This window comes from Lethenteron reissneri, chromosome 34, assembly GCF_015708825.2.
Source record: "Lethenteron reissneri isolate LAM-NWPU_2019-01 chromosome 34, ASM1570882v1, whole genome shotgun sequence".
In the NCBI taxonomy this organism is placed as follows: domain Eukaryota; kingdom Metazoa; phylum Chordata; class Hyperoartia; order Petromyzontiformes; family Petromyzontidae; genus Lethenteron; species Lethenteron reissneri.
Window position 1 is genome coordinate 199607 of NC_083812.1, and position 25680 is coordinate 225286.

Below are 25680 nucleotides of genomic sequence, written 5' to 3' on the forward strand. Positions count from 1 at the left end.
AATATCACCGCATTGGGACCAGTTTTGATCTCGCGTTCGTTGGCTGGCCCATGCTTATTGGGCACGGATTTCCTTCATCGGATGCCCGTTAAAATACTTGTCGATCAAGGTTGCTTGGAAATGCCAGGGGGCCATAGAATGTCTTTCTTGCTGTCCCTGTTGGGCTGGTCACCCCCAGGAAGCACTGTTAACGCGATTGTTGCTGTCACGGTAGAAATACCATCGGGCACACAAATGCTTATCCCGCTGCGTTACCGGAAGCGGTTGGAAGCCACGGACGATGCGACGGGTGTGTTGTTGTCCCCGTCAAACTCTGTGGCTAAATCGTTTTCCCTTGTGGCGGCTCAAACTATCGTTCAGCCTGGACAGGCCCCGTTCATACAGGTGTTAAATGGGGGCTCAGACCGGGTGGTCGTTCTAACTGGCTCGGTATTGGCTCATGCCATTACCGATTTCACCAGTTTTGAGGGCGACCAACCCACAAAAATTGCCACTGTCGTGCCACAATCCGATTGTTTGGAAGATCGATGGATCGCCGAATTGTGCCGTGAAAATACGTCCCTGTCAGCCACGCAGCGGAGCACCTTGCATTCACTATTGTCGAAATACGCTGACGTTTTGAGTAAAAACGATTTGGATTTGGGCCATACCTCGCTCTTGTCGCACCATATCGACACCGGTGCGGCGGGACCGATTTGTATGCACCCGCATCGCATGAGCCCTGCAGAAAGGGAACACGTGCGTGGCGCGGTGGACGACATGTTGGCGGCCGATATAATTTAGCCGTCCAACAATCCTTGGAGCGCGCCGGTGGTGTTGGTTAAAAGAAGGATGGCGGAATGAGATTTTGTGTAGATTTCCGCCGATTGAATAAGATATCCGTGGCTGACGCATACACCCTTGCCACAGATGGACGACTCATTGGACGCTTTGTCGGGGGCAAATTTTTTTCAACCCTCGACCTGTCATCTGGGTTTTGGCACCTTCCCCTCGATGACGCGTCCAGACTGAAGACGGCGTTCCGCACGCCGCAGGGCCTCTGAGTCTAACCGCCTACCCATGGGCTTGAATGCAGCACCGGCGACGTTCCAACGTCTGATGGAACTGGTGCTAACGGGGCTGCAGTGGGAAACGTGCCTCATATATTTGGACGATATCATTGTATTCAGTCGCACCTTCAAAGAACACCTCCAACGGCTGGAGACTGTCTTTCAGAGGATGCGGTCGGCTGACCTCAAATTTAAACCAAAGAAGTGCCACCTTTTGCAACGATCTGTCCGTTACCTTGGACACATCGTCAGCTCTGACGGTGTGTCCACGGACCCTCAGAAAACGTCTTGTGTCCGGGAGTGGCCCACGCCCACTTCTGTGGGCGACGTACGGCAGTTTATAGGGTTCGCATCCTACTATCGCCGATTTGTTAAAAACTTCGCGATGCTGGCTAAGCCGCTGCATGTTCTGACAGGGAAGAATCAGAGATTTAAATGGGGCCCAGAAGAGGAGCGCGCTTTTCAGTCTCTCCGGGATCGCCTGGCCACCGCTCCGACACTCAACTACCCAGACTTTTCCCAGTCGTTCATCCTTGACATGGATGCTAGCGACATCAGCATAGGGGCAGTTTTGTCGCAACGGAAAGACGGGGTCGAGCGAGTGGTGGCATACGGCAGCAGGGTTCTATCTCCTGCCGAGACGCGCTATTGTGTGACGCGACGGGAATTGCTGGCAATCGTCCATTTTGTTCGCCAGTACCGGCCGTACCTGTAAGGAAGGAAATTCCTCGTGCGCACTGACCATGCTGCCTTGCAGTATTCATTGAAATTGGAACAACCATCCGGTCAATTGGCTCGGTGGTTGGAATTGCTGCAGGAGTTTTCCTTCGAGATCACGTAACGCAAGGGTACTCGCCATGGCAATGCGGACGCTCTCTCTAGGTTGCCCTCGACCCCTCCCTGCGCCTGTCTGACGGGTACGCACCGCTGTGCGGCGCTGCCTACCCTGCCCTGTCCAGTCATGGGGGCGATGTCAAAGGATGAAGGCCAGTATATACCCGTTGGGGCCGACGGTACGCTGCATTTTCCGCACTTGGTGTGGCTACGCGAGCAGAAGGCTTATGTCTCTTTGGCTGCACTGCGGGAATTGGTCGGGAAACCGAGATCTCATTTGGCAGGATGGAAGTGGCAGTTGTTTCAGGGCCAGGCGGGATTACTAATGTGTACGGATGGGTTGTCAGACCGTTCAATGCCTGGTTGTGCCGACGTCCCTTCGCCACGATCTGATCCGCGCGCTGCACGCCGACAAGCTGATGCACCTTGGCGTGCAGAAAACATTGGCCGCGATGCAGCTAGATTTCTTTTGGCCAGGCATGACAGCGGATGTCACCAGCTTTATCCGGTCATGCCATGATTGTTACAATCGTAATATACAATATTACGATGATCAATAGGAGCTTATACTAACTTAACATTCTGGGGAAAAGAAGCAAGGGCGCAGTCCACGAAGTTATGTTTGTAATATTCTGTATTTTTCAAATACCTGACAAGTGCAGGTCTTATTTGTGTTTAAATATTGTTTAAGTTTAGTTTTAATTACTCATCAGCCATGATCAATCCACTGCTGGATGAAGGCTTCCCCCAAAACGTCACCAACTCTTGCAATCCCACGATGCCGCAATCCTCCGCTCTGACGCGTTCCATCCCTTGGCTGTGTTTGTTTTACTCCTCTGACTCTGATACGGTAGAGGATTGTTTTGCACACAACATACACCTCGTGGAGAAGTGACATGGGCGGTTTGTTGTCACGTTTCGTGGGAGCCAGATTGTTTCGTCCAGTCACATGCCCTCAGCGTTTTCGTCCAACGCGACAGTGTGCGCACATGCATGTCGCCGAGCTGCTTCGACAAAAAATGCAATCAGGAAATAAACATTGCGTCGCAATGTTTGTGGTCGGACGTTTTCACTGCCGTAGGTCAAACTCAGCTCTCGCGTGCTGAATATTCAGCATTCATGCCACCGCTACAATGCAGTTCCTGTGCTCCACCATCAAGACATCGTCAATGAAGACAAGAATCTCGTCGGTGGGATATTTGTGATTGTGGCTTTGTTGCCTGAGTGCCACTTTTATTTTTTTCCTTCTTTTTTATTTATTATCTTTCACCTCACATTCCCTCTTGTGGTACAACGTCGTAGCAATTATTTGGAAATTGGTCAACTTAAGTCAGTTGCTGTGTGTTAGTGAAGGGCTAGGGGGGCATAGGGGGTTGGGCTTCCAGAACCAATTCAGATTTAACTTTACACTGATGTTCGCCACAGCCAGGAGTTGAATTCAGATTGGTGGGTTCATGGCGCAGTGCGCAGACCGCTGCCACATCACCACTCCTCGCACTTACGCATACCTCCTATGTTCTGGCGTCGTTGTGAACAACTAGTTGAGAGCCCCTTGAGATGAAAGGTATCTCTTTAAAGGACATCTGGGATTCATTTTATATCCCCCCCTAACTATCATCGTGTAATGTGCCTGGAACGACACGGTAATTGTTTGCTGCTTTTGAAAAGTGTTTAATTCTTGATTTAGTTTTAATTGCTCATCCATCTCCCTCACTCAGAATGAGCCACCATCGCACGCCACACACCTGCTTCATGCCAATGAAGCACCACATTGTTCCTTGCATCAGTGGCTTCCTGGTATTCACTGGATAAAGAGTTCCGATAGAGGATGGATTGAGTGATAAAAAAAACGAAACGGGGGTTGGGGGGAACAGTTGAAGAAAATGCACCGCTCTTTTAGGAAGGAAAGAGAAAAACTAAACACAGGCAAATGTGGGCAGGCGTCCTATTTGTTTACACAACAGCGACTGGTGTGCGATTGACCTCACTCAGGAACGAGCCTCCCCCCGCCGGCCCTCCATAGTGTCTGTAAAAGCTGACCTTCTTAAAGTATCGCTTTCGCTCCAGCTGCCTGTGCTCCACCTGGCCATGCCACCGCAAGCCCCGAAACATTCTTCCGGAGAGGAGCAGCTTATCATGTTTCCTTCCTTCGCTGTCTCCACTTAAAACACCTGGTTCCTGCCGCCTTTCCCCACCTCAACGCCAGAGCACTCTTTATTTTTATTATTTCTGCCGCTCATGCCACCTTTCAATGGAGCATGCAGGAGCACAACCATTCGTAAAGGGCGTGTAAGAGCGTTTTGGCTTTAAATCAGGGGAAGGATCGGCTCACAGGTGCAGAGCGCTGAGCTGTCACCACTGAGATCCTGGGATCAAATCCAGGCAGCCGCCTGATATTAAAGTGTAGCTATATCGTTTGATGCTTATGATTTTATAGAATGCGATAACCAAAAACGTGTACCGTATAAAAAATAAGTTGAGGATATTTGGTACATTTATGATTGTTCTTGACCAAAATTTTGGCAAAACCTGATGGCATAAGTCCACGACTCTGACTGCCGATGAGGGTCAGAAAGTGGTAACAGGTCCAACAGTAGGCTACTTAGACAAATGCTGTCTGGAAATATTTGTCTCGAAAGCCAATTAACTGATGGACTAAGGTTTGTATTATGTTTGTGGAGAGACAGACGCACGGGTAGTCACGTGTGATTGTGTACGTACTTGTCCATCGATATGGCAATTGAAGACTGAGAATATGATCAGAAAAGTTTTGGTCGGCAATGCAAATCATTCAAAATAATCTTTTAGCAAATTTCACTCTGAGTTAGCCTCTCAATAAATGTCGTGAATATTGCGGGCGAAAGATAACATTATTCATGCCTTCAGCTGTCACTTGGCAGAAGCAGGGAATGCTTTTGCAAATAGTATCTCTCTTTATAGGTCCCTCCTTTGCATAAAATAAACCCGTTTTAAAGCGTTTACAAGCTCCTCCATTTTAAAACTCTCAGCCTCAAGCAATGGACTTTAATCGTGAGGAGTCAAAATAATGCAGCTTATCTGAATAAAAAATAATTTGCAAATGTCAAGGGGTAACGTTGCATTTTTAAATAACAGAAGAATATTCTTTGGGTCTTTCTGTAAAATCCCGTAAATAGGTTTAAAGAAAATAATAAAATAACAAAAAACTACGACGTTTCGATCGCAACACAAGCGCTCGTCACCATTTCCTGATGACGACCGCTTGTGTTGCGATTGAAACGTCGGAGTTTTTTTTGTTATTTTGTTATTTTCTTTGAACCTATCTACGTGACTTTACCGAAAGACCCAAAGAATATGAATTCCTGCAGTCACGATAGCTTTAAGTCAAGATATAACAGAAGAACTCAAGCACGTTCATCAATAATACAGTTTTCTTTGGGTTAGATCGCGTAAATATAAATGTGTCGTTAAACCCGCCACCACCCGACACAGCCAATTAGTAAGGTTTGCCACGTAAACAGAACATGCCAATTCGTTACTAGTACAGCACACCGGTGTGTTGGAGAGCAAATCAACAACATTTATATTTTGAGTGACGTTTCACCAGTAATTACAACTAGCTTCATACATTTTTAAATTCATGCCTATGCAGGTCACCATACATCAATGAGGATTATCTGTAAGCAGACAATAACAGGTACTGCTATTTTATTGCAAGCAAAAAACAGGAAGTACAAGAACAATGTGCATGCATAATGTTTGTTGATTACTATATGAATAACCCAACAGGCAATTAATAGCCATTGTAATTCATATGCATTAATTAATGCCCCGCACTCTTCGTACATAATGGGCTCACAAAGGACGTCATCTTATCTATCCCTCTATTTAAGGAACGAAACAGGAGGATTTTTCCACAAATCTGGCTGTCGCTTGATGAAAAAAAACCCCTATATTATGAGGATATTATGGATGAACAAGTGATGTGAGATTAGATTTTAAGCCGAGGTCACAAAGGTGGGCCCCCTGCATGGTACATCCAGGGCAAATCGAAGAGCAGAATGATGAAGGGAGTTTATTCTGAGAATAGGTTTTCCCCTTTTTTCTGGCAACAAAACAGGTGTTAAGATGTTAAAACACCAAACTGGAACCTTTTACAAGGAATCATGTCTGCATTAACCACAATACTTGTGGTCAGAATGCAAACAAAAAAGTACTCTGATAAGATAATCCTCATTGATGTATGGTGACCTGCATAGGCATGGTCTAACACCATTTTGAGACGAGACTCAAAAGAAAGATGTCTCGGGTGTGGATCATTCAGTTTCAAAGACAATGCATATAATATCAGAGTACTTTTTTAGTAGCATTCTGACCACAAGTATTGTGGGCACGAGAGCGACCACTGTGGATCAGCTGGAGAGGGGCACCGCTCCTCCGGAGTCGCGAGCCGTGGATGGGTGGCGCGAGGTGGTTGGCCGCCTCAACCTGCTCCTCCTGACCATCGGCCAGCTGGATGTGCAGCTCTCCATATCGGCTGCCTGCCGTTCAGGGGACGGCAAGTGGGCCACGGGGCTCGTCGGAGCTGCCGCCTGCAGTGGTGATTCCCGCGGCGAAGACCACGAGGTTGCCGGGCGCCATTTTGCCCGCAGAGGGTATGGCATGGCCGGCAGGCACAATTTGGAGTGGGACATGGGACGACGTTAATGCGGTAAGGCAAGAGGCCGCGTGCCGACCACGACGGCTGCCTCGCATTCGGGAGCTCGTGATGGCGGAAGGCAATTGGACGGCGCTCCATCATCACTTCACAGGAGCTTGGTTGTCCATCGGATGGACGGAACAGGAGGCCCTGCAAGCTCTACCGATGGCCCTCAAAGACAATGCGTTGACGGCATTCCAGGCCATCCTGGCAGGTGATTGGTAAAATTTCCAGTGGGCATGTGCCCAAATGGTGGCAGTTTTCGACCTGCCCTACGATGCCCCTCAGGAAATGTTTACGATGGAAGCGGGGGAAGGCCGAGACGCCTCTCGCTTTTTATAGGGCTCTGCTGGCGTTGGGGCAAGAAGCGTATCCCCACATAGACCAGACGGCACTCGACTCCCTAGCAGTGGAAAGGCTGCTGTTGTTGGCACGAAAGTTGAGGGTCGTCCCGACCATCATCAAAGTGGATGACGAATTGATGTCCTTGAAGGTGGCCCGGTGGATTCAGGCTCACGGAAGCATGCAGAAATTGCCCAAGGTGGTGGCTTGAACAGGATATGCTGAAGCGCAGGGACTTACTTGCCGGAAAAGTGGAGTTGGTGGCTGCGGTATGCGGCTATGGGCCGCGTGGGCATCGTGGATGTGCTGTCCCTGATGGGGTTTTTTTTTGCCTGTGCAGCATGCTGAGAGTCACGACTGTTGTGTTGTCGGTGCGCAAGTGGCGTCATGGTTGTGCTGTGTGGTTGCACGCGCGCCGACGTGCTCGGAGGGAGCAGGTGTTGGGTTGTGGATGCGCGGGGAGTATCGTGGCTCGGGTTTTGGATAACTGTAGATTTTTTGGTGTTTGTGGTTTAAAGTTTTTGATTTTCCTTGGTTGTGGGAGTTTCTCTCCCTTTCCACCAAGTTGCATTGCTGTGTATCAGCCGGGACGGCTGGTTTTTTTTTAAAAAGGAGGGGGGGGGGGAGTGTTTCGATTGAAGGGGCCCCTAGGGGGCATGGTTCTGGTGACTGTCAGAGAGAGGGCAGTTGAGGACGTGACCGTCTAGGTGAACCTGAGAGGGCACGTGACCAGAACAAAGGTAGCGAGGGGGGCCAAAAGGTGGCGAGAGGGACATGTGATGTATGGCCCAGAACCTTCTGGTAGGATCTAAAAGGGGGCGTGGCCAAGGGCAGAGCCAGGCGATGCTCAGGGGCATAAAAGGGAGGTCCCAAGAGCCGGTCCGGGCTGTCTGTTGGAATGGAACCCGTCAGTGCTACGTCTCTTCAATCCTTGGTCCTCGGTCTTTGGTCTTCGGTCTTTATGCTCGGCATCGTGGGTCAGGTAGCGTGTTACTGACCAACCCGGTTATGTAGTTATCCTGTTGTGGTCTAGTCACTTGTTGTGGTCCAGTTAACCTGTTGTACGTGATGTAATTATCCTGCTCAGGTGTGAGAATAAACGTGTTGCTTCCAAGTTCAAGTGTGTGCCTCCGTGGAACCCAATACATATGTATCGACTGATGCACAGCTGTGGCTTTGTACTAAATTGCTTTGATGCTATCTTTTTGTATTGCTATCTTTGTCTTTTATCCTCTATTTGTTTTTGCCCAAGTCTCCTTTGAAGAAAAGACTTTTCATCTGAATGGACTCTCACCTATTTTTACATAAAGAGCACACAGTATATGTTAGGAGTAGTGGTGCAGTGGCTTGTGCACTACACTATGAACCCGATACCTGATTGAGATTCCCAGCTATGGCTAACATCAGTGGCAGATGATATCTGAACTGGTCCTAAAATGAACACTTACAGACCAGCATGGTAAAGTATGGTCAATTGCCATGACTGACACTTTGTAGAAAGTCCTATATACAGCAGTGGATTGACAAAGAGCAAAACATTATTATCATGTCTTTTACTTTATTTTATTCAGTTCAATATTACAAACCACTCAAACCTATTGATTTAATCGTTTTTACCCTCCAAAGCCTTCAATAAGAACAAATAATAGCCAGTAGTTGAGACTAAGAGCAGTTGCAGCTAAGGAGGGAACATCTCCAAGAGGACATTCACCATGGAGATACAGGGATTAAATGAGCCCTTGTTCATGAGCGAGATGAATTATCATATCGTGCGACCTTGAGAGATGACCACGGCAATATGAGATCTTCATCCAGCAATGTATAGAGCACGGGTCATGATGATGATTGTGCCACATTTGTACAGAAAAAACTCACGATGTGCATAAGATGGTAGCCCAAAAAATTATTTAATAATAATGCTTAGAAAAAGTCATGCCGACCGCGAGAAGAATATTATTTTGAAGTCACCTCCCTGTGCAGTAATCATGCAGCGGGTACATGAACGTACATTCACACGGTAGACTGCACTGGAAATGTAGAAAAACAGAGTTGGTTTGATTCCCTGAACTTTTTTTGATGGTGGAAAATTAATCCTGAAACTAATGTCCAGGACAAACGTACTCTTGAACATCGCATGCCACAAGTCGGTGACGCAGGGCGGTGCGAGAACGCGCACAAAAGGGAAACATCAAAGCAAGAGAGCATCTCTCTCACTCTATCTCACTCTCTCTCTCCAAGCAATTTATCCGGTGTTTCCATAAATGTCTGTGGTGTATTAATCGCAGGTGCTGCTGACACTTCAATATCAACCACATCGCAAAGTAGAAATATTAATAACACTGCATAACCCAATAGTAATACATTTTTGCCAATTTATCCATAGTTATGTTTCCCTTATATGGTTGCAATTGTTGTTCTCGAATCAAAGGATAACAGTAATAATCGAAAACGAGTTGACACAAAAAAAATATTGTAATGATGATGCTATCGAAACGCAATCAAAGCTGTGGTAACATCGACGTAAATTCCGTCCAAAGATTGATGAGGGTCAAGGCTTCATCTTGCAGCAAAGGAAAGAGAAAAGCTGAACAAATCAATATCGGCCCTTTCATATTGATTAACAAAACGCTTACATAGGCATTGTAGCGAGAGCTCACCAGAAAGCACGGAACAGTCTGATTCTCAACGCACCACCAGGCCTCCAATAGCTCTCAAAAGGCAGAGGCTTCTCTCACCCAGGCCACGCTTTGATTCTGTACCACATGCTCCGGCGGATAAAACTCACACGACATTGAATGCACGAGTCGAGTGGACCAGGGTGAGACTGAAACAACTGGCAAGTGGTACAGAATTTACTCGTTGGTTCTTTCGGTAAAGTAACATGTTGTGTGTCGCTCTCTGCTTGTGTGTCTGTCTGTGTGTCCCCATGTCTTTGTTTTGTCTCTCTCTCAAATTTTGCAATCTTTGGAAGAACGTAATCAACCAGGTAAGGTGTTGACTGTTGTGTTAGCCGACTCTCTGTGTTGGATTGCATTGTATTTCTAAGTTCACTAGGTTTGTTTTCTATCTGATGACGATTGCTTGTGTTGCAATTGAAACGTCGTATTATTTAATTTATTTTCTTTCTACGTGACTTTACCGAAATAATTCCTGCAGTCACGAACGCTTCAAACCAGGTACAGAATTTGCCCACTAAGCCAGCTAGAGAGTCGGGAGATCCTAGGTGGGGTGCGGGGTGCTTGGGATGGTTGAGATGGTGGAAATAATTATTGAACATGTAAGAAAACTACAATTTACATTGATTGTAATTTCATTGAATACACTAATCCTCAGAAATTAAAATGAAACCATTCACCTAATATTTATATAATTAGTAATGATTACAGTATTAATATCAGTATCCTCTATTTATCCAGACAAGGCCTCACTGCGAGTGTGAAGACTCGTTTTCAGGAGTCCTGCAGTGGTGTGTTTGGCACCTGTACTGGGCTATAAAAAAGACTGCATGTTAATAAATGTTCTCAAGAAGTTTTGGGCCATTCCCATATATCTTTCCACATGACTAAAACTCAAAAATAATGTTTGCATTGTGCTTCGGTATACATTTTGCAAACCAAGTTTATATTTTGTGTTTCCAATGGTATTTACCGGTGTTACATTAAACTTTTTGCAAAGAGAGGTTTTTACATTTCGCTTTAGCGGTAGCATTCACTGGCGTTGCAGCTATGTAATTGAAAAATCAAGCCTTTAAGTGGCCCCACCACCATCATCATCATTATTATTTAAAAGTGCAGAATGGCTGAAAATATTTCTTATGCATCGACATGGCTGTATTTTCTGGGAGAATCCTACTTTTTTCAACCTTTGACCTGGACACACAACCTTTGACCTGGACACACAACCTTTGACCTGGACACAGGAGCTGCAACCTTCCGTATTTCACGATTTTAGATCACCGCCAACCCTCGCATCCTCACACTCCTGCGCCACCTCTGGCAGCTGACGGCCCTTGTGAATGGATACAATCGTAATGGCTAGAGATAACTTAAAATGGGGGTTTCATTTGGTGGTGACTTGGCCCAAGCCGCTGATTGCAAAGGTCCGCGGTTTGCACCTGGTGGCACACTGGTTCTTACCGAAGGTGTATCAATCATGAAAATACTACGTGTGCTTCACAATACACGTCAAAATCCCCTGACGTTATTCAAACTTAGTAGGCCGTTATTTGCCGGGCGTTAGGGGATGAAACTTTCTAAATTATACAAATTACCCGCAAACTACTCAATTGAGATTACACATAGCTATAATCGCCCCACTACTGCCTGATTTCAGGTCAGGTGCAGACATCGTGTACCCCCTGGGACAGCTGGGACTGGGGTGCTCCATCAAAAACAAATCATGATCATTATTAAAGTAGACAAAGCATGCCATCTCACATGTTTTTGTGTCATATTCCACAATTTCGTGGTTCATGACCCATTTATGAGTGACCTCATGCCAACTTGTCTGAAATATGATTTACTTATAGAATGTGAATTAAAAATACAAGGACATATACAAACAGGCAAAAAAGAAATACACACATAACAGCACTTAACTAATGCAGATAATGAAAACCTCATACCTCACAAAGTCGACTATTCATTATGCTATGCACACAGCAACAGTTTAAAATAATTTTATTTATAGCGTTCAAAAGTGCCGTTCGTCCATACCATGTAAATAGCAATTACCAGCGTAATTCAATTCTTTAAATAACCCCCCATCTCCCTATTTCTTATTTACAGAGCAATTACTTTGATAAACGCACAAAAGATCCACGTACCCTCCCGCATTTGACAAACATAATTTACTAAACAATTCCCTTTAAATGACCAATATCGCCATGTCTACATTGGCTGGCCCTGCACCGCAAACCATTTCACAAGGCACAATTCAACTGACTGCGTGGAGCTGGGAGCATGTACATACGTTATATACACGCCTCGCTATGTGATATACTCTTGTGTTGTGTGTGGGCTGTCAAGCACAAAAGACAAAGGGACTACAAGGGCCCATTGTCCCAGCAGTATTGATCTCAGAGCACGAGGAAGTATTTGTTAAACAGCGGGTTGCATTTTCAAAGGTTGAACCAGGTCTGGGATTTGTTCCACGTTGGCGTGGGCAGTTTACAGATGTTGAAGCCCCCGAGGAGGAAAATGTTGCCGCGCTTGCAAACTCGAGGACATGAGCATGCTTGTGTTTGCCAACGAGCATGTGCATACGTTGGGCAGCTGTTGTTCCACGCACATGCGTGTTTGCGCAAACATAAACATGGCTTGTGCAGATCGTAGGCTCGGGCGTGGAATACAGATCACCTGTGGTCAAAGAGCAATGCATTCTAGCGCATTCTAAATGCCTCTGCAACTCCCTTGGCAGAACAGATTGTCGTCATCAGCACACTCGGAACGTTTGTCAGGTTGTCAGCCTGAGCGGCAGTGTGTCAGCTGGCGCGTCAGTACGTCAATCACTAGCGTAAGAGTGTTGGTCCGCATTTGCAGATTAATGTGCCCCCCTGGGGTAATCACTGTGCCCCCCTGGGGTAATCACTGTAACCAGCTCAAGCTGTGGCTTCAGGGCGAGGTCGCCACCCCCTGCCACGTGCCAACTTGGCACGGTGTCCTTGCATCCCAGTGTGGGTGAACGTGGGTCAGTGCACACATTTTTATTTTCTGTTGCAAGCTAATATAGGCATCCTACCGGGCAGTCCTTGTCTTAGTGCAACATGACAAATGCCTACACCAGCCCAAGCGGCTCAGCTTGAACCGGAATGATCTGCGGATATCAGGAGAGCACGACAGCGAGGGCATGTGGCTAATGTAGTTTTACGTCTCTTGGGATGCACTGACTATCCCCGTGCCATCCACACACTCAGAAACAAATGTCTGCCGGCAGGTTCGTGGTCAGCACGCTCACCATCCTGCGCCCAATTACTCGATTCGAAGGGCGTTCGATTTTCAAAAATTCCCTGGAAATTTATGATGTCAAAATAAACTTCCTTTGCAAAATGGTGAAGCTTTGCTGCTTATTTCATCGACAAAGTATCAATGGTAACATTTGCCAGAGTAAAAAAACACTGCCATTATGTAAAAACCAAAAAGCTGCCCCTTGTAACAATTCTTAGAATGGTCCCCGATGCAAGTTCGTGAACTATTTTCAATTATTTCCTTACGAAGTTAAAACTCCAAAGTACTGAACTTCCACAACCTTTGCAAGAAACACGACATCTGTTCGGGCGACAGCTTGCATCCTCCAATTGGTTGCTCATAACACTCATAATCTTGATTTGAAGCTTTCGGGACTGCAGGAATCCATACTCTTTGGTTCTTCCGGTAAAGTCACGTTTCGATCGCAACACCACTTGTGTTGCGATCGAAACGGCATGATATGTTATTTTTTGTTTTATTTTATTTTTCTACCTATGTGACTTTACCGAAAGAACACTCATAATCTACTGTATGTCGCAGACGTATTTTTTCACAGCTTTAACACACATCCGGCGCCAGCCAAACTGCACATGCATGGGCGCCCACCTTCACGGTGCACTGGTGTCGTCATTGAGGTGCTGCATCTCCCCCACACACCTCCTCTGCACGCGTTAACCGGCCCCTCACCCCCCCTCGTCGCTCACCTGTGCACGAGGCGCTTGCGGCTGACACAGCTGGCGGAGCTGTAGTCGCGGGCAACGCACACCTTGCGCCGGCTGCATTTGACGTTGCGGCAGGGGTCCTTGGAAGGGTCGAGTCCTGTGCGCGTCAGGAACAGACGACGGGTGGAAGGGATTTTCGTTTCAAGCAATCGCCTAGTTTTACCAGTGCACCGTCGGCCTTGCGATGCAGCTCTTCGTTAATGCAGCCGGCAGGAGAGGTGGGATGAGACTGAGAAAGTGATTTATGATATCTGCGATTTACAGGTTCGTGTGAGCTCCAGGGCACTGTGTTGTGTACTATGCGAGTAACGCCAGACTCAAGCCCAGCCTGCTGGCATGCACATCTCCCTCACTAAATGAGAATGTTGGTGTTTAAACCCCAACGTGTGCAGACTCGAGATGCCTAAGGAGTCCCTGTGGCAGTGATTAGTGACACAACCTCTATGTGAACCAACACAAGGCACTCGCTCAACATTGTCACAACCGATATCGAAAATAAACAATTAAACCAGCAATATCAGCTCAAATGTTACTTTTGTAATTCTTGCCCACTCGCTATTATTCCAAGTGCACATGTGAATGGCCACTCTATCCATAGTGGTCCCATCACAGATATGCTCATTTCCAATCTTCTCTTTCATACATTTACACATTTGTGCTTTTATTGACTTAAAAGGTTGCTTGAAGGACCCGGTCTTCTATTATACTAATGGCTGTGGCAATGACATCCTGGTCTCCATTACCCTCGCGAAGGGAGCGATCACAATTACAGACGAGCTCCCCGGAGTCGCATTGCGGGTAGATTCATTATAGACGTTTACGCCACGCAAGACCTCGGGTGACTTTTTCTTTGTGCGGTTTTCGCTCCCGTGGCAACAGAGAGAACAGCAAACAACGCAGGAGGCGCGATGGTCCTGAGGAGGACTTGATATGCCCTAGATCTCCTCCCTGCACCACCACTACCACCACCATAATAAATGCATTTTTAAAAGGTAAAGGTGCAGTCCTGCAATTGATTCCTCATGTCACTGCTGGTGGAAAGGGTCTGCACATGTATGAATGTTGAATTTGTTTCGCACCATGCATAGCCAACTGCGCTAAACAGAGTTGTAGGGAAAGGACAAGAAACTGAACATAAAAAGAAATTCTAAAGAAATTAGTTTTCAATTTAGATTGAAAGGTGCATAGCCCCAGTGGCTTCCTCATATCGGAAGGAAGAGCGTTCCAGACGACCGTAGACGCACATTTGAAAGCACACGATGCAGTGACCGTTTTTGTTCGATGGTTAGCCATTCGTAGCTGCGAGGATGACTGGAGCTTGTGTGATGGTTTTTGCTCCTTCACAAGATCAGCAAGGTATTGTGGTTCATTAATGGCAAGCACTTTGTGTGTAATGAGCGTGACCTTTCATATATTCGTTCAATAACCAAAAGCCAATGCAGCTCGGTGAGCACCGGACGGACATGGTCGGATCTTGCAGTACTCGTCATGACACGTGTCAAAAAAATGCGTCCACGCTTCAGCTTGCTAATGTTTTTGTCAGACATACATACATATAAAGTGTCAATTAAAAGTAAAAATATGATCCTTCTTAAATAACAATATCTGGTGCTCATCTTCATTGGTGGTCTGACCCAGTGGTGAAAATGCCATATTCCAAATAAAATAAATAAAATAATAATGCCCTTCATTTACTGAGAAAAAGCCTCAATTTGTTAATTTGGAAAAGCTCAATGAGTCTCAAGACTGTTTTCTATAAGGGAAAATTCCCCAAGTCCATTAACAAGAGTTTGGTTTCAAGTCAGAGGAAACTGAGCAACCTAGAGAAAACCCACCATGTATATGGGGGGGGGGGGGGGTAAAATTCAATAAAATAATTCATTAGTGAACTGCCACCTACTGCCAGCCTCGTGGAAGGGGGGCGAGTGATCAGCGTCTCTATTGGGACAACCGCTGTGATTTTGGCACGAGCTTTTATGAAAGTAAATTTCCTCAACCATGTCACCAAAATTGCACAACTGCAGCCTCATCGCAGGCCAGCGTCAACACATCGGCAGCGATGACAGTCGCCGACTTGTAGGCTTATCATTGCAGAAGTCACAGCGGTAGATGCACATTCTGTGCTCTCTATAGGGGAAGGGCAGTGGTGGGGGGGAGTTGGGAGTTTGAGGAGGAATGGGTGGAACGGTAAAAAAATAACTAAAATGTTCTGCAACGTTACAGTTCGCAACCCCAAGCCGAGTTTTAACTATCCTATTACTCCCAGTGGACCAATGCAATCATAATACCCTACGGCCCTTTGTCAATGTATCCACTGGATGAAAGGCTCCTCCACACTGTGGCAGTCACGGGGGTTGGTTGACCATACTTCACAGGGGCCCAGGACTGATTCGGACATCATCGCTGCCGATGTTTGTCATGGCCACGAATTGGACTCGGAATGCCATGGTTCATAGTGCAGTGCCGAACAACCACTGTCCCCACACCGCTCCCCGCATTACATACATCAAACATTAATCTGTGCTTTTAAGTGATGAGCATATTATTTTGATAAGTTCTGCATTTTATTGCTTTTAACGTATGTGTTTGTCTATAAGTCGAGCGATGAGTAGAATGTTTAAACGTAGGACATTGCCACACAGGGCGGTTTTTGGCTCAGGCATGAGCGATAAATTACACTGGTCTACAGCCAAAATGCCTCCGAAATAAATATAGTCCAACTTAACTAATTCTGGGTCACTGAGAATGAAAATGATGCTTAAAATTGTTGATTGACTCTAGTTTTCAAGATATGCTACTGGGTCAGTATATACGACCCTTGACTTGGGAATGGTGGAGGATAAGTGATTTATAAAGAGAAGGGTTCTCAATTTAAACCAGAAATGACTAAAATACATCTTTGACTGGATCTATGAAAAAATCTATGACTGGCTTTGGACAATGCTTGCTTTTGAGCAAAACAATGAATGATGCAATCTGAACCTGGTATTGCATCATACATGATATGAATTGCATCACGTTATTCCTAGACGTCATGGATGATGCAATTATAACTAAGCTTATATCCATCTGCTGAACAAATAGCCCTATATCAGCTCTAGAAATCATACAGTGTCGTGCTCTCTTATTTGTCAGTGTTTGATTTTGCAAAGGGACACATTTCTGTTTAGCCAAAGTGAGCAGATATGCCTCGTACTTGTGTGAACAAAGCAGATCACATCTGCTATGTTTGTGGTGAAGTGACGTTTACATAACAAAAGTGCAGTATAACCACTATGGTTAAGAAAGCCCATCACCTTTATTTTGGCTGCAAAATTGGAGATGAGGATAAGATGTTACTTATGGAAATGATTCTGTACAATGTTCGCTCGGATTATTTAGCGTCCAATTTAATCTGATGCGACTGTGTTTGGAAGTAGGATATCTGGTACAGTATATAACTAATAATTAAAACTGATCTCCATTTAAGTATAACCAAGGGTTGTAACGTGTTCGCTGAGAAGGTGCTAAGTAGATCGTTGCATCGCAGGATCATGAGTGGTGGCAGCAGCTTGGGGAGGCCTTAATCCAGCAGTGGATTGACCATGGCTGATGATGGTGATTAGGACGATGATGTAAAAGTACAAAGAAACAAAATCAAAACATGAATTTAATAAACAACTGACCCTGAGCTGCGAGTGCATGCATGGCCGAATGAGTGCATACAGTACGTGCGTGAGTGCATAAGTGAGTGAGTGCATGAGTGCATACGTGATTGGGTGCGTGCATGCATATGTGAGTGAGTGCGAACGTATGTGTGTGTATACGTGCGTGCAGGGAGTGTGTGTCTGTATAGCCGAGTGTGGAGTAGCTGGTCCCTTGAAGTGCAGTGTTGCACAGACAGGCGAGGAGCACACGGAAGCATATACATCACTACAGGATGTTTGCCCAAATCACTCCTGTCTTTCGCTCCGAGGAAATATGCATGTTACCGTCATTAGTGTAGTGACATAAGAAGGGAGGGGCTGCTGGGGGCTCTGGGACCCTGGGCGGGCCAGGCGCTTGGGCCCCTTGGCGCCAGGCGCTGGGTTCCCAGGCGGGTCAGACGCTTAAGCCTCTTGGCGCCAGGCGTTGGGTTCCCGGGTGGCCCAGGCGCTTAAGACGCGTGGCGCCACCAACGGGGGGGGGCTGTGTGTGCTCTGTGGGATATCTGGGGGCGCACACGGCCCCACCCCTCGTTGGGGACTAGGCATAAAAGGGGTGCTGTCGCAAATTGTCAATGGAGTGGAGCGCGTCGTCGCCTATGGCAGCAGGGTGCTGTCGCCCGCGGAGCAACGTTACTGCGTGATGCGCCGCGAATTGCTTGCTATCGTTTTTTTCATAAAGCGGTACAGACCATACGTGTATGGCAGGCATTTCACAGTACGCTCCGACCACGCGGCGCTACAATACGCCTTGCGAGTGGACCAACCATCTGGACAGCCCTCGCGTTGGCTCGAGAGCCTCCAGGACTTTGCGTTCACTGTCATTTACCGCAAGGGGATTCAACACGGGAACGCCGATGGGTTGTCGCGACTGCCGACCAATGGGCGCTGTGCTTGTTTTTTGGGTGCGGGGCGTTGTAGGCAGCTTGACGGGGTATCGCCCCCATCCCTTGCGGCCGCGGCCGGGGATGGGGTCGGGGACCACGGGGCTCCCTCCACGCAAGTTCCGCAGGACGCATTGCTGGACCTCGGGTTGGACGACTGGGGACGTCTTCAGATGGAAGACGTCTCCCTCCTCAAATTGAGACGCGGCGCTAGGGATGCTGAGGGTCACAGGGGGCATGGGGGCCCCGTATCAGCTGTCATCCGGGAAGGCGTCCTCATGCATTGGGATGGGGGGTCCCAATCCCACACGTTGGTGGTGCTCACCTCCCTGCGGGGGCGACTTGTGTGGGAAACCCACAGTCGCCTCTTGCACTTGGGTGTTCAGAAAACACTAGCTAAAATCCAATTGGAATTTTTCTGGCCGGGCATGGCAAGCGATGTGGCTGACCTTGTGCAAGGTTGCACAGAATGTGCACGGCGGAAACCACCTGCTAGGCCGTCCTGCCCGCCGCTCCAATCCATTAAGGTTTCCCGGGTCAATGAGATCGTCGCATTGGATATTTTGGGTCCGTTTCCCGCTACTCCTCGGGGTAGTAAGTACCTTTTGGTTGGGGTCGAATATTTTACCTGATGGGCCATGGCTTGGCCACTCCCCAACCAGTCTGCAGCAGCCATTATGGAGGCCTTTTTCCAGGGCTACGTCCTGGATAAGGGTGCTCCCGAACGCCTGCTGACTGACCAAGAGAAAAATTTCTCTTCCACCCTGTTGCGGGATGTGTGCAACCTGCTAGGGACACACAAAATTCGCACCTCGCCATATCACCCCCAGACTGACGGTATGGTCGAGCGATTACATAGGACACTTACCTCCATGCTAAGCCACCAGGTGTCTGAGTCACAGACTGATTGGGATCTCCACATACCTGGTGTCTTGGCCGCCTATAGAATGGGGCCCCATGCTGCCACGGGGTACTCGCCATTCTATCTTATGTATGGTAGGGAGGTTTGCCCCCCAATCGACGTACAATTGCGCATTAAACAGCCCGCACCTAAGGCTAAGATTGCCGATCACATCCGTGCTAATGTGCGTCGTCTCGTGGATGCCCGGGAGGCTGCTCAAAATAACTCAGAAGCCCGTCAGTTTGCCAACGAGCGGTTGCGGAATCTCCGCACATCCCGCCACGTTTGGGTAGAATGGGACCGCGCCTGGCTCCACTGCCCGCAGGTACCATTGCTTACTTCCTCAAAACTGCTTAAGCCTTGGAGAGGCCCGGTTGTTATTATTCACATTCTCCGCCTGCAGTGTGTCAGGATCCAGCATGGCAAGCGACGTTGGTTCATGCACCCGTCACGTCTAAAACCTTACATTCAACCCTACACACCTCCCTCACTTCTCCGGGGCCGAGAGCGCGACATGTCTGACGAGCCGCACCGCGATGATGCTGCTTCTAACTCTCGGGACAGGTCCCGCTATCCCGCCCTCAGGTGCCTTGGGAATGAAACCCGCCACGGCCGACCCAGCGGGAACAAGCTTGCCCGCGGGATCAGCGACCCAGGACACAAGCGCAACAGCGGGTCGTCGGTCCCCTCCCGCCTCCGTCGCGACCGATGGACCTGCCACTCGGACTCGCTCCAAACTCAAACGATTTTCATGACCCCCGCCCACGAACTCTCGTCCCAACGCGACGCCACTCACCTTGCCATCATGTATAGTGGGCGATCGGGGCGTGCGTTCATCCTGCATATATGTGTTTATACAGTGTTGTTCTGCATCGGTGACCACAGGAGGGGGAGAGGCGCTTTCTTCTCATTTTTTTCTTGATTTGTCACACACTCATTCTGATGGTTAACAAATAATTTATTGTACAATTGTATTTTTTTTGACAGACGGGTCGGCTGGAGGTTACGTAGAGGGGGGTAATGTAGTGACATAAGAAGAGAGGGGCTGCTGGAGGCTCTGGGACCCTGGGCGGGCCAGGCGCTTGGGCCCCTTGGCGCCAGGCGCTGGGTTCCCGGGTGGCCCAGGCGCTTAAGCCGCTTGGCGCCACCAACGGGGGGGGGGGGGGGGGGGGCTGTGTGTGCTCTGTGGGATATCTGGGGGCGCACACGGCCCCACCCCTCGTTGGGGACAAGGCATAAAAGGGGAGCTCCCTGGACGATCAGGGCCAGTTGTAGCTCAAGATCCAAGACCCAAGACCAGCCATCTGAGGACCCTGGGACGCTGTGAGAGCCAGTGGTGGGACTCTGGAACTCCCGACTCTACGACCTTGTGAGGGCGAGTTCCAGAGCGTAGCCAGAGTGTATCTAGGCTGTGTGCCGAGGCTGTGTACCTGGGAGTTGTTACAGAGTATCAGGACTGTTGGACTGTTGGAGTGCTGTTGGATTGTAATAAAGAAGTTACCTCTACAAGTGTCTCCGGAACCCGTTACATTAGTATAAAGCACTGCCATATCATTGTCTCTGTAATCATCATCGGCATCAAAATAACCTTCATCATTATTATCATCCCGGTCAACATAACCTTCTTTATGATCATCACCATGATCATCAGCAACAACGCAACATATTAGGAAGCCACTGAAGCAATGCACTTTTAAATCAAGATTGAAAAGCCATTTCTTTAGAACTGCTTTTTGTGTCACGTTTGTTGTCCTTCGCCCGCACCTCCGATAATTATCACGGTTGGTTACGTATGGTGCAAAATAAGTTCAATATGCATATATTATCATAAGCTCTATAACCATAATTAATATAATTATCATAATCTTCATTATTTCCTTATAGATAATCACCATCGTCACCACTGCCTTCTTCGCTTTGAGCATTGTTGCGATGATGATCAACAAAACCTTTATCATCGTGGATACACAACTGTATGTGAATGGTTACAAACAGTCGCGATTGTTTGAATACACTGCATCTCTATTTTCATTTGTATGGTCTATTTCCCATGGTCTATTTTGTAATGCACGTAGTGTTATGATCTATGATGATATTTCGATCAATATATTTATTGGCTCATAAAGGTATGTCTGCTCTTTGAGTTAGATCTACATTTTTTATGACATGGTCATGAGGTACATTAAATGTTGCAATTTCTGTTATTTTCCTTGAATACAAACACAAAACCCCCCATATAGCCTTGTAAAGCCTGTTAGGACAATTTCTGTTAGTGAGCACCTATGAAGACCAGAATGGAACACAAGGGGGTGGTGGCAGGCTAACACCACAGCTGGCCACCTTTGCCTCCCCAGTCCTGATAGTTACACATTGTACCAGGTACTCATTTAAGACTGGGCCATCATCGGCGGGGGGGGGGGGGGGGGCAGGACCCGTTCAAATATCCGCCACTTTTATTTGTCGTGAGCAGGAATCGAACCCGGGTCGTTGGTTTCACAGCGTAGTATGCTTGACCACAAACGCGGTATATATAGCCCAACCGAATATCCAAACCAGCTTTATGCACCTACACATACAAATAAAGCCTCTTGACAAATCACCCGGAATGCACCCCATCTCATCAGATCTCCAAAGCAATGCAGAGTGGCGAATGCATTGTGCTCAGATGGGCGACCACCTTACATAACCCATGAGTTCTAGGCTCCACTGCCCTCTGCCGACGTTGTCGGCAAAACCCATCTTTGTACTGTACTACACTTCAGTGGCTGTGCTCCCCACCTTCAACCAACCCGCACTGACCAGCGCGGTGAAGTATATTCAAATAACCCCACTGGACGTGCAGTGTGGCTTGACAAACGGGCTGTGCTTGTCACAAACAGGGGTTCACCAATATGCTTCTTAAAACGGGACCACACGTACACATACACATGCACGCAGCCACACGTGCGTGTGAACAAAAGGGTTTGGAATAGGTTTGCGTAGATCATTCAATAACCTCTGCAAGAAGTAAACAAAGAGATGCCCTGCACTCTGGGAGGCAAACCCACTGCTTTGTGCGATTTTCAGCTGAGGCAGCGTTTCTCCGGCCCAAGCTCTTCATCACCCCCAGCTCCTCTCCCACCCCTTCCGAGCGCTTGGCAACTCCAATACCGGCGAGTTCAGGGATCTGGATTTCCACCAGGGCCTCATAACGATGCATCGATTCATGGCCGAATCTGACTCACGCGATGCAATGGGCTGCCATAACCTTTGTAGTCACTATAATTCTTAAATCCCTCAGTCTTTGTGACTGTTGGGTATATCTGCTTCTACTCTTGCTGCCTCGTTCATCAAATCTTTTGGAGGAGGGAGAATCGTTCCACCCGTACCATCTATCTTTCTCCTGTGCTGGTAACAGCAGTCGACTTGGCAATCATCTCATCTCGAGAGCACCCTGTGCCTTGATCGTGATTACGGGTATTTCAAATCCCCGGGTCTCCTTTGTGAAAGAGCCACCATATCTCCCCAGTGGCTCTCACCTGGTAAAATGAGCACCGACTAGTAGACTGAGCAATGCTTTTCGTGGACCGGATCAGAAAATGAAGTTTCACCGTTTGTTTATATCAAATGTGACAAACGTTATCACTCTAGTAATCACCAGGCACTCCGCGGCAGAGTATTCATGTGAAGGTCAATGTAGAGCTAAGGTGCCATGACGATAAATGTGTCCCCACATAACAGCACAAACACACACACACACCTAAACACCATTCCACTGTAGAGGTACGTTCAGCCCTTTCTTAACCCACTGCTGGATGAACCCAGTACACATGCAACGTTGCGCCAACGTTTGTATGTGGTTGGAACCGTTGGACCAACCTATGTTTACTGAGATTGTCTCTCCACACCATGTCAGTCATGGGTGGTATTTGATTATACTTCACCACACTTGGCAGTACAGGTTTGTCATGGTGGGTTAGAACACAGGAACGGTTAATATTATCTTCGCCACTGATGTTCAGTATGACCAGGAATCAAACTCATGTTGCGAGGTTTATAGTGCAGCTCACTACTCTGCCACCACTCCCCACATATCGACATCTAGTCTACGTAATTGTAATTTAATATCGATTAGGTATGAATACGTATATAACAGTACATTTGGCCCATCCGCCAGGCAACCCATTATTCACGCAAGGAGCAATCTAATAAATAATCATGTGACACGCAAGCCGTGCGGTGCTGCGTGGACAAGTGAGTGATTTTCACGCGAGTTGATTCATCAGAGAGAGATACATATAATCAGCCCGGGGTCAGGTGAGTTTGGCAGCACGCGCACATCCATGCACACAACAACATCGCGCATTTACTGTAGGTTGATTTTTAGCTCCTGCGCCAGCAACGACAGCCTCAGCCAAGTCTCCCTGTGTCATTGAAATGCAAAATTTTAAATACACGTTGTGTTCCCGCATCCCATTTCTCAGAAAATGGCAACATTGCAATTCAATGCGACAGCACAATCTCTACAGTGAGACGCAGTCTTACTGCCAAACTACCGACAGATTTCACTGAACAATAACGCGGGATTGTCATGCGAAGGGCGGCACGTGAATAATTCATCCAATTGATTCCTGATTTGCAGCTTTTTTTTATCATCGTTGCATCAAGGACGGACAAGTAGCCTCATGAATTTATGTCCAATCTATGGGATCCACCAGCCTTGGCCAAAGCCACGCTCAGGCTGCTTGCTGTGTCCCTCTTGCAAATTGGCTAGCCCAGCCTGTGCCTCCTTAGTCACGTCTGTCTGTCTGTCACTGGCAAAACAAGAAAGCCAATAGTTTGACAGGCCAGAAACATTTTCTGAAACATAAACAACTAAAAGTAATGGCTCCAGCTCGACCACTTGCACTCTTGCGCAACTGACAATGTCGAGGGTGTTTCTTTTCCATATTTCGCGAGTCATATGTCTTGTTGAGCTGTCTGCAAAGGCATTACGAGCAGCGCGGTTGGCTATCAGCTGCCCTTGAGGGTGTGGATTTTCCGTTCTCCCATTTTCTTTCTCCCCCAGCCCCCACCTTGCCGCATGCCTTTGTCGGTCCGAAAGCAGACGAAGGGTTAATTTATAATTTTCCAGCCGAAGGCACAAGCCAATGGAATGGAACATTCCCGTATCTTTCTTTTCAAGTACAGAGGGGGAAAAAGCTACCATTGGAAAATGCAGACTCAAGTGGTTACAGAGCTGGGAGGGAGCAAGGTATCTGGGGGCTGCTGGAAACACGATGTGGGAGAGGAACAGTGGAGAAAGCAGAAGAGCCCAACGAGCAGTGTTCGTGAGATTTCACGCATGAGGCAGTCCATGAATAATCCTCGGGTGTCGGCGGCTCGTGAAAAGAACAAAATTGTACATGACCCCAACTCACACCCCCTCCACCTACCAACAACAAAAACCAATGAATAAAAATAACATTTAAGAAATATTCCCGTCCTCTAGCTTCAAGGTCATTTTGTGACTGAGTGGGAAACGATGGTCCTGTTCGGTAAAATGTAAATGTGTGAAATGAAAATAAACAAGTGTTGCACATTTTGCTGTTGTTTAGACTGGTATTTGTGGTTTCAATATTCATTGGGGGAGTAAGTGGTGCCGTTATTAGCATATTATGCTATAAGCCTGGAAACCCTGGTTTGATTCCCGGCCATAAATAACATCAGTGGCAAGTGAAATCTGAGCTGGTTCTAGAAGAGCCTCTCTTTCACCATCCTGCAACTTACATGCATGGTAAGTATGGTTAAACCCTGGGCCATGTGTGACTAGGCACTAGGATAGACAGAAGGGATGTAAGTGAATCATAATAATAATACAAATTAAACGCCTATTTCCTTTTGAAAGTGTTGATCAAATTCGTGTATCTGGATACATCAAGAGGCGCGTGGCAAGATCAATAGAAAACGTTGATGGCTGTTAAATTCTCTGGGATGTATGTTGAACTTCTTTTGTACCGTTTGTAGCCAACCGTGGTAAATGGAGGGGTATGTGAGATCCAAGTGAATATATGAGGGTGCCATGGTGGTGAAATGTTAAATACCTCCCCTGGTATACAGGAGGATGTGGGTTCGATCTCGACCCTGATACCTGCATATTTGGAGTTTGCATGTCTCTCTCCCCATTTAGAAACGTAGGTTGAGAGTATTTCACCACGAGAAATATCGTGTCTATCATGGCCTGCTGACTTGGGTACTGCCATACACCGCAGTTACCCTTTTCTGCCAGCAACCAGCGCGATGCCACTACATTAGTGTAAAGAGGTAACTCCGTGCAAAAAAGTGTGACTTTTTACCGATTTTAGATGTAAATAAACATTTATTCTAGAGTGATATTTTAATGCAAATAGGGAAATATGGATAGCTGCCGCAGTGATAATTGTTCGACACTTGCAATCCCTATAAGTTATCTGTTTGGTTTGCTGGTGTGGCAGTGGAAACAATGGTGCAAATCTATCATAAATCCACCCCCCTCTATCCACCCATCAATAAAAATGCGTACGCCACCGCGTGCGTTGTGGTAAAGTGTGAGTAGTCCCACCCCTTCCAAATACAATTACCCTGAAGAGAGACTGTTTTGAGCGAGTGAGCTCCCTCCTAGTG

At 47.3% G+C, this 25680-nt stretch overlaps 1 protein-coding gene across 1 annotated transcript in view; it reads right to left on the bottom strand.

Moving 5' to 3' along the window:
- LOC133350504 (testican-3-like) overlaps window positions 1-25680 on the bottom strand; it is a 179830-nt gene that overhangs the window by 49649 nt on the left and 104501 nt on the right. The window contains exon 4 of the mRNA XM_061564851.1: window positions 13574-13688. Coding sequence (XP_061420835.1) covers window positions 13574-13688 — 115 coding nt within the window. The remainder of the gene's footprint in view (window positions 1-13573; window positions 13689-25680) is intronic.